At 53.5% G+C, this 10,188-nt stretch overlaps 1 protein-coding gene across 1 annotated transcript; it reads right to left on the minus strand.

The window, feature by feature from the left end:
• Positions 1-599: 599 nt before the first annotated feature.
• On the minus strand, positions 600-6,800 carry LOC308268611 (leukocyte immunoglobulin-like receptor subfamily A member 5; the record flags this gene model as incomplete). The annotated part of the gene is made up of 4 exons (XM_080703721.1): positions 600-736; positions 5,676-5,978; positions 6,122-6,406; positions 6,767-6,800. The coding sequence occupies 4 exons, from the start codon at positions 6,798-6,800 to the stop codon at positions 600-602; spliced, it is 759 nt and encodes a 252-aa protein (XP_080559847.1).
• Between the last annotated feature and the right edge of the window lie 3,388 nt (positions 6,801-10,188).

Consider the following 10,188-nt stretch of genomic DNA (forward strand, 5'->3'; position numbering starts at 1 on the left):
GACTTTTTTAGAGATAGACCTGAGGTGCCCCAGAAGATTGCTGTTTCATACAACACGGCATTAATACACAGAGAGTATCCAATGAACACAGAAGGGTTTGAGGCTGCAGAGAGAGGGTTGGCCATCACTCTGCATTTGGCACCTGTCAGGCTGGAACCTGATCTTAGCTCCTTTGCTCTGTTCCTAGAGACAAGCTCCACCCTCTCGGCTGCAAGGACAGCATCTCATTAATGCATGCTGTGGAAGGTGCTCACTAAAACGAGGCAGTGCTCCACGAAGGTGGTGGAGCTGAGCATGAGCTGCACAGAGCCAGGACCCAGCCCGGCCCCTGGATGGACTCAGGTCCTGGAGGTGAGGGGAGAGGAGGGGCCGTCAGCAGGGGTCCAAGCAGGGCTGAGGGATAGCCGCACAGGACCAGGGGATAGCAGCAAGTGCGACAGGGGTGGCTCAGCTCCAAACCCAGCTGGTTCCTGCACAGAGCTTTGTGCCCTGGACATGCTCAGAACACAGTTCCCCGTGCATGCCTGGGTTTTCTTCCAGGGCATCCTGAATAATTAGATTCATCAAGTCTCTGATTGATGTCCTGTTCTCTCTCCTTTTCACATCCTGGCCCCATCGCAGGTCCTTCTCTGACTGTGCAGAGCCTGAAAGAGCAGAATCCCAAGGACCACCAGGACCAAGCCAGCCATGCCCAGCCGGATGAGATTCTCCACGGTGTAATCCTGGGGCTGTGAGGCTGCAAATTGTGGACACAGAGGTCAGAGGTCAGGGCAGACCCAAATCCCCCAGGATCCCTGCATGTCCACCCAGGGCACCTGCTCCCTGCACAGGACTTCACTGTGTCCAGCCCATCACTAAGGAGTCTCCCTGGTCCCCTGTCCAGGGTCTGAGCTGCTTGTGATGGGCTGCTTGTCTCAGATGCTCCAAAGAACCACAGACCAGGAGTAGGAGGGGTGAAGCGTTGAAGAGACCCGAGCCTTTGCCCTGGCTCCAGGTCCTCCTGTCCTGTTCTCATGACATGGCTTCATGCAGATCCTGCAAGAGCCTGTCCCTGCTGGGGCAGCTCCCTCTGTCTCCTTGGTGGATCCGCAGCCTCTCTATGCTCTGTGAGCTCAGAACTTGTGTCTGAGTCACGTTGGAGCCACATTTAGCTGAGACCCAAGAGCTCAGGATCAGAGAGAACAATGGTCTCTGAGTCCAGAAACTCGTTTGTGCTGTGTGCTCCCTGCTCAGTCTTGGACAGAGGACCAGGCAAGCTAATTCCTGGAGATGAGATCCCCCTGATTGAGCAGCTGAGGACTCAGGTCCAGAGCTGAGGGGTTAAACCTCAGGGCTCCTGGGGGTCAGGAACACAAGGGGTGAATGTCTGCACTGCCCCACCCAGTTCATATAGTCAGAAACAGCTGCAATGCAATATTACACACATAGACATACACAAATAAATATGGATATATTCTGAATGGTGGTAAAGTCAGTGATGTATAAAACAGCAGTTCTACTTCTTAGAAGTGTAAACTTATGTAGAATAAACAATAAAAATGTAAAACCATACCAATTAATATGAATGTTTGAATTAGAGTTGAAATAAACATATGTAAATATATAATGTATATAATAAGAGATGCATATCTACGTGTTCATATTATAAGAGATAAATCCACAACTGCATATATGCATATACTTGAAGCAAGAGATTTGGTGTGCAATTTGGGAATTAAGAAGAGAATTTCTTCTTATTTGGTTAGATGTAAATTGGGGTGGGGGGGTACTGGGGGTGGAACCCAGGGGCTTTTCTACCTCCAGGCTATACTCCCAGACCTATTTTATACTTTATTTGAAAACAGGGTCTCACTAAGTTGCTGAGAGCCTCACTAAGTAGCTGAGGCTGTTTTTGAACCTGTGCGATCCTCCTGTCTCAGCCTCCCAAGCCCGGGGATTACAAGCATGTGTCACCATGCCTGGCTAGATATAAATTTTATCAGTAAGTCACAAGAAATTGAAAAGCAATTGGAAGGAAGAGAATCCTAAGTTAGTATAAAATAAAATTCATTCACTCAAACCAGCTGCTCTCCTATACTTATTATTTCAAAACACAGGAATCAGCCGGGCATGGTGGCGCACGCTTGTAATCCCAGCATTCGAGAGGCTGAAACCGGAGGATCGCGGTTCGCGGACAGCCTCAGGTACTTAGTGAGGCCCTCTGCAACTCAGTGAGACCCTGTTTCAAAATAAAGAATAAAAGCCGGGCGTGGTGTCACACGCTTGTAATCCCCGCTTGGGAGGCGGAGACAGGAGGATCGTACAGGTTCGAAGCCAGCCACACTGGCTTAAGAGACCCAAATAAAATAAAAACACAAAAAAGAGGTCTGGGAGTGTAGCCCGGAGGTAGAAGGGCTTCCAGGAACCCCAGTACCACCACCAAATAAAATAAAATAAACAAAATAAAGAATAAAATAGGGCAGGGTATGTGGCGCGGAGGTCAAATGCCCCTCAGTTCCATCCCCAGACCTGCAAAACAAACAAACAAACAATCAAAACACAGGAATTAGAAATCTTACTAGCAAATTATTAAAAGAGTTAATATGAATGCACTCTATTTTACAAACAAAATTGAAAATATTTCTAAATATTATCAATAAACCTCAATGTTAAATACCTTGGATAAAAATCTTGATACCAAGAAAAAAATATTATTCTGTATAATTCCTGTATATGTGTAATCTAGTCCCTGGAATATAGGAGTAGAATTATTTACATTTAAACCCTAAATCCCAATATCTCACACTTAGTTCCCATTTTTAAATGTTTTCTGGAGAGAAACTATACACAAGTGTAACCCAAAAGTCAGAAAAGAACACATTGAAGTGTACTGGGAATTAGCAGGGCGCTGGTTTCCTGCCGCAGGTGCACAGCCCTCCTTAATCCAGGTGAACACTGAGCACAGAGGCAGCCAGGTGAGTGGTACCCAGGGCCTGGGATGCTTCTCTCTAAGTCAGCATATGTTTTGATGCCCAGCCACAATCTTATAATGAGGCTTGACTCAAAACTGTGGTTCTCCTGTCTCAGCCTCCAAAGACCTAGGATTATAAGCACGGGCCACCATGCCTGGCTTGATATTCTTATTTTGTTTTTGTTTTAGTTTTTCTTTATTGGTACTGGGGATGGAACCCAGGAGCATTCGACCTCTGAGCCACACCTCCAGCCCTATTTTTTATTCTTTAATTTGAAACAGGGTCTCACTAAGTTGCAGAGGGCCTCCCTAAGTAGCTGATGCTGTCCACAGTCCTGCAATCCTCCTGTCTCAGCCTCCCAAATTACTGAAATTACAACCATGTCAAAGTCCTGCTTGATATGTTTTTTTTTTTTTTCGTGCGGGCCTGGGGATGGAACACAAGGGCATTCGACTTCCAAGCTATACCCCCTGCCCTATTTTTTATTCTTTATTTTTAAACAGGGTCTCACTGACTTGTGGAGGGCCTCACTAAGTAGCTAAGGCTGTCCATGAACCATGATCCTCCAGTCTCAGCCTCCCAAATGCTGGGATTACAAGTGTGCGCCACCACGCCTGGCTTGATATGTTCTTTATATAATATATTCTTAAAATAAAAATCTAGGGGACTCTGGGCCCGGGCCGGAATGCACGTAGCACTCCAGACCCCTGGAGAAACCGGACACAGTAAGACGCTGGGTCCCGGGCAGGGGTCGCGCAGGGCACGCAACCGGGGCCTGGTCGTGGGACTCTGGGTCCCGGGCCGGAACACGTGTAGCACTCCAGACCCCTGGAGAAACCGGGCCCAGTACCCTGGGTCCCAGGAGGGGGTCACGAGGGGCATGCCAGCGGGGGCCTGGGTCGCGGGACTCTGGGCTCGGGGCTGGAACGCATGTAGCACGCCAGACCCCTGGAGAAACCAGGGTCCCGATTAGGGGTCACGCGGGGCACACCAACCGGGCCCTGGGTCGCGGGACTCTGGGCTCCGGGCTGGAACGTGCATAGCACGCCAGACCCCTGGAGAAACCAGGCCCAGTAACCTGGGTCCCGGGCGGGGGTCACATGGGGCATGCCACTCAGGGCCCGGGTCGCGGGACTCTGGGCCCCGGGCTGGAACGTGCATAGCACGCCAGACCCTTGGAGAAGCCGGGCACAGTAAGACGCTGGGTCCCGGGCGGGGGGTCGCGCGGGGCACACAAGCCGGAGCCCGGGTCGCGGGACTCTGGGTCCCGGGCCGAACTGCACGTAACATGCCAGACCCCTGGAGAAACCGGGCCCAGTACCCTGGGTCCCGGGCGGGGTCGCACGAGGCATGCCAGCCAGGGCACGGGTTGCGAGACTCTGGGCCCTGGGACAGAATGCGCATAGCATGCCAGACCCCTGGAGAAACCGGGCCCAGTACCCTGGGTCCTGGGCAGGAGTCACGCGGGGCATGCCAGCCGGGGCTCGGGTCGCAGGACCCCTGGGCCCCAGGCAGAGTAGTGCGGAGCACTCTGGACCCATGGGGAAACCGACTGGGTCATAGTGCTACTGAGTGCCTGATCCCACTACCTCCTCAAACCACATATACTGTCTTCTCTTATTAAAAAAAAAAAAAGGAAAAGAAAAAGAAAAAGAAAAATATGGGAGAGGAGTTAAGAAAGCCGTTGCGGATGCCAGGACACTGAAGATGCAGACAAAACTTATCTAAATGCACTGGAACTTATGGAAAAATTCCCCTTGAAGGAGGACTGCTGTTTCTCTATATTGTTAAGAATCTTGGACATCACCTGTAAGGAGAGAGTTTAGCAGAGACCAAGGAGAAAGGCGGTGTTGAAAGCGGTCTCCGCGATGGCAGTGGAGACTTGTATTCAGGAGAAGCAGAAACCGGATCCTACCAACCTTATTTTTTTGGAGAAATTACACCAAATGTCGAATGCTACCGTCACGCATGCTTAGGAACACTGGACAGCATTTAGAGTGGAAAAAGAGCCTGGGAAGGATTTGAAATGGTGGAGGCAGTGGCAATGGCAGTGGCCAGTACTCAGGGGAGGCAGAGATCTGATACATCACACCTGGAACCTTTGAAATAATAACCCCAGAGACAGTGATCAGAGCCTGCTGAGGGGTTAGGCTGGTGCCGGGGCCAATGGCCAACATGATGGATGAGTGTGTGTCCAGGCAGCCTGAGGTCACTGGATTCTCTGGACAGAGACCTTGAACCTCATCAAGTTTGGAAATAGACTCTGAAGTTGGGGGCTGAGACCCAAGAGGATCGTGAAAATGAGGACCAGAGGAGAGTGAGAGGCTGGGCTGCCCTGGGAGCCCTGTCTCTGCTCACTCTCCTGCCTCTGCCCTGTGGTCTCCCAGTGACCTCTCTGCTGCCCACCTGGCCTGTTCTTCATGCCAGTGATGGGTTGGGGTGCACACATCATAGAGGACTCTGCTGACCCTGACCCTCACAGGGAGAATCCCACTCTAGCTGAGCCTCCCGGCGGCTCCCTGGACACCCCTGGAGGGCAGAGGAGCCAGGGCTCAGGGCTGCTTCCTCCACCCCTGCCCCTCTCATGCTGCCTGCTTCTCACACCTGGATCTGGCTCAGACCCCAGGCTCCCATCCTTCCTCTCACCTGGGGCTGTCCTGGGGACAAGCTGCCCACACCCTGCTTGGTGCAGAATTGTGGGAAGAAAAGACTTGCCCTCCTTACCTGAGACCTGGAGCTCCAGCGGGTCACTGGGGTGTGACCAAACCTGGGGTTTGTCCCCATGGTAGCCGTAGCATCTGAATGTCTGTCTGTGGCTGGGGGTCACAGGGCCCACAGGGAACAGGGCCTGGACATATCTATTGAGTTGTGGTTTTGAATCCAGGGTCTGGAAGAGCTTGTGTTCTTCTCCTTCAGTCAGAATGAACCTGTCAAATCCATGCAATGAGTCACACTGCAGGGTCACATTCCCTCCTGAGGCCACCACAGGGCTGGGCAGGGCTGAGAGCCTGGGTTTGTCATAGGTTCCTAGGAGAGGAGGAGGCAGTGAGTTAAATGGGCCCTCACCTCCCTCGTTACCCCCAGGGCTGGCTGTGAGAGGGGACACCCTAGAGAGAAGACCCCTCCCTGAGGGTAGAGCCTGGGTCTGGGGTCCCCACGTGTCCTCTCACCTGTCACCACCAGCTCCAGGGGGTCACTGGGCTCTGACTTGCCAGCAGGGCTGTGATAGTAACAGTGATATCGCCCTGCATAGTGCTCTGTTATGTATGAGATGAAGAACTTGGCCTTGTTCCCGGCACCCAGTGGGGTCTGTCTGTCCCAGGGCTCAGTCTTTCCTTCTCTATACAGGAGGTACTCCAGGGCCCCCAGGGTCCCCTCACACCAGATGGTCACTTGCTTCCCATATGCGATCACAGAACTTGGCTCAGCCCAGAGCCTGGGCTTAGGGAGGGTCCCTGCAAGGAGATCAGAGGCTGGGTCCCAGCACCTTCCCCCTCAGACCCCAGCTCTCAGCTCAGGACCCTCCAGGCCTCCCCAGCATCAGCCCATCACCCCACTGCCCATAGTAGCCCCTTACCCGAGTGAGGGGCAGGGACCTGGGAATTGGGATATACTCACCTGACTGCACTGGGGTCCTAGAGCTCACACTCAGCCCTGGAAGAGAGTTCCCTCTGAGAGGTTTGCCCAGAGCCCTGGTCAGCTCCTGTCTTCCCCAGAGCCACAGATCTTGGGGTGTCCTGCTGAACCAGAGCCTGGCTGTGGAGTTGAGCCCCCCAGAACAGGGTGTCCCCTCCACTCCCCTCCCCAGGTCTCACCGAGGCAGAGCAGGGTCATGAGGGTGGTGGTCATGGCGTGCCCTCCCAGTGGTCTGGTGTGCAGAGGGTGTAGGCCACTGTGCTGGCCAGGAAGGACAGACAAATGGGTTGTGGCCACTTAGAGGCTGGGTTCTCTTAGTCATGTGGTTATCACATCAGCAGCCTCACAGAAAGAGGAAGTACTCCCCAGCAATCTCTGGTTTCCCCAGGCCAGTGGCTGAGATGGGCTCAACCTCTTTGCAGACCCTTCAGATGGAATGTGGTTCCTCACACCTCACTTTCTATCTGCCTGTCTGTCCTGAATGTTGACCAGGACTTAGTGGCAAATGCACCTGGTGCTTCCTGAGCGGCTCCTTCCAGGTGAGGAGATACAGGCCAGTCCTTCCTCTCAGAGCCTCCCCATGGGTCCCTCTCTTCCTCCACCCTGTCCATCTGCACAGCACTGTGGGGTCCCACCATGGCCAGTCATCAGCCCCGCCCTGGAGATGCTGCGGGGAAGATGCAGGCCCTGCTGCAGGTGGACGCAGAGCAGCAGAGACGCTGAGCACTGACGCGCAGCTCACCTGGAGCTCCGTCCCGGGTGAGCACAGAGACAGGTGCAGGGAGGCAGGATGGAAACTGGCTCTTGTCCTGGCTCTGTCTCTGGGTTTCCTCTGCTGAACAGTCCCCTGTGTGGGCTTCCTCTTCTCAGTAAGGATCCCACCCCCTCCCTGGGAACAGACTTCTGAGCCCTTCTGGCCTCCTCACTGGCACTGTTTCTTGGGCAGGGCTGTCCTGATTGCAGTGGGGCTGCCGTCTTCTTCTTCTTCTCCTTCTTCTCCTTCTCCTTCTTCTCCTTCTTTTTTTTTTCCAGACTGGGGATTGAACCTAGAGGCATTTTACCTCCGAGCTATAACAGGGACTCACTAAGCTGCAGAGGGCCTTACAAGTTGCTGAGGCTGGCCATGCACCACCACGCCCAGCTGCTGGCTTCTATTTAATGCCAGCTTTTCCTTTCCTGCCCACATGTCTTCAGCATCTGTATCTAGTCTCAGCCTCAGCTTCCTCATTTGGAGGCTGTTATCCTGCACCTCAGTTCCCAGAATCGTGGGTCAGTGGTGCCTGAGACACAAGAGACTGAGCCATGGTTAATTTCCCAACCCCAGTAAACATGGATCCAGAAGCCGGGCCTGGTGACTCACACTTGTAATCCCAGGATTTGGGAGGCTGAGACAGAAGGATCGCGGTTCGTGGCCAACCTCAGCTACTTAATGAGGCCCTTTGCAACTCAGTGAGACCCTGTTTCAAAATAAAGAATAAGATAGAGCTGCAGATGTAACTCGAAGGTAGAATGTCCCTGGGTTCCACCCCCAGTACAGCAAACAAACAAACAAACAAACAAACAAACAAAAACATGGCTGTGGGATGTGAGAGGCTCATGGTGTTGGACAGTGTATGTGCCCACTGAAGGTCCCTGCAGCTGGGCATGATGCTGCCTGCCTGTAATCCCAGTACTTGGGAGGATCAAGGTTCAAGGTCAGCCTCAGTAACTTAATAAGACCAACAACTTCCCGAGACCCTGTTTCAAAAAAAAAAAAAAATCAATGCACCTGGGGATGTATCTTGGTGGTAGAATGGCCCTAGGTTCAATTTCTAGCACTAAAGGACAAAAAGAAAAAAAAAAATTCAAGCAGGCAACAGATTGAGTTAGAAATAGGGCCCTGAGTGACTATTTGGATTCAGAGAGGGTGGGTCAGGGCCCCTCACCTGAGACCCTGAGCTCCCTCAGCCACCTCCCGCCTGGGATGCTCTGGGAGCTCAGCTCATGGCAGCCTGTCTGGGGCTCTGAACAATGTTAGTGTAAAGATCTGGTGTCCTTCCCTGAGACCTGGAATCCAGGGGTCTCTGGGTAAGGACCACATCTGGGGGCTATTCCAGTAATAACCATAGCATCTGAACGTACACCTGTGGCTGGAGGTCCTGGGGCTCACAGGAACAGGGCTGGACCCATCATTTGGGTTGTCTCTCTGAGAGTCCTTGGCCCAGGAGAGCTGTGTTCTTCTCCCTTGATCAGAATGAACCTGTCATGTCTCTGCCTTGAGCCACACTGGAGGGTCACATTCCCCCTGAGGCCACCACAGGGCTGGGCAGCGCTGAAAGGCTGCGTGGGCACAGGCTCCAAGGACAGGAGGAGGCAGGTGTTAAATGGGCTCACCCCCCACATCATCCCCAGGGCTGGCTGTGAGTGGGGGCACCTGAGGACAGACCCCCATCCTGAGGGTGGGACTGGGACCCCGAGTGTCCTGTTACCTGCCCCCACTAGCTCCAGGGGTCACTGTGCTCTGACCAGCCAGCGGGGCTGTAATAGTGACAGCGATATCACCCTGCGGCGCTCTGTCATGGATGATGGAGAAGTTGGTCTTGTTCCTGGGCTCCAGTGTCATCTCTTTGCATAATGGCGTTGGACTTCCTTCCTTATTGAGACAGAATTTCTTGTTTCCTAATATCCTCGGAAGCCACATGGTCACTGGCCTCCCCAAGGCGATCAAAGAGCCTGGCTCAGCCCAGTGGGTGCGCTTGAGGAGGGTGTAAGGTGATCCCAGGCAGGATTCCAGAACAGTCCCTTCTTAGATCCCAGCTCAGCCCTTGGCCCCTCCCCATAGATCACTCTGAGCCCTCGCACTGTTTTCTGTCTTGAGACCTCAGGGGCTGGGCTGGGGCAGGATGTCGGTCCTGGGGGAAGACTCAGCTGCAGCTCCTGGGGACTCTGTCCCAGACTCAGCCCTGGAAGAGAGCCAGTGTGAGGGGTTTGCATCCCGGTGCAGGGGCTGAGTGTTTTCCATTTGGGCTGCTTGAGCCCTGAGTCCCTCCTCTCCCTGCCTATGTCCCCTCCTGCTTTCTACACTGACTGAGGCAGAGGAGGACAGGGCGGGTGGACGCCATGCCACCTGCTCTGAGTGCTGCTGCTTAACGGGAGGAGACCGCAGGGCCCGCAGGACAGAGCCTGGAAGCTGTGGGTGAGAGCTGCTGCCGCCCACTGGGCTCCAGAGCTGTGCAGCCACAGATGGGGATGGCTCCTGCCTGCCTGGCTCTGCTTTCCCCACAGAGGAGCTCAGGAGGCTCCAGGCCCCACAGAGACTTCTCAGCCCAGTGGTGAGGTCCGCAGGGTTGCAAGCCTCTTCCTGCTTGGCTGAAGCCCACTTCACCACAGCAGGACCCAGGCTCCAGCCTGCAAGGCTCGACTTGAACCATGACACTTATCTTCTCAGAGGGTCCTGGAAGGGAATTTAATGTCTTTCATTGATCAGTTTGAATATAAGGTGCTACTGGCGGGTTCATTGCAGACTCAGATAAATATAATGAGCCTGTGCTTGGCACAAACTCCTAATCCCAGTATTTGGAAGCTGAGACTAGAGGATTGCAGTTTTGAGGCCATTTTCAAT

The sequence above is a fragment of the Muscardinus avellanarius genome (genome assembly GCF_963383645.1).
Source record: "Muscardinus avellanarius genome assembly, chromosome: 10".
Lineage (NCBI taxonomy): Eukaryota > Metazoa > Chordata > Mammalia > Rodentia > Gliridae > Muscardinus > Muscardinus avellanarius.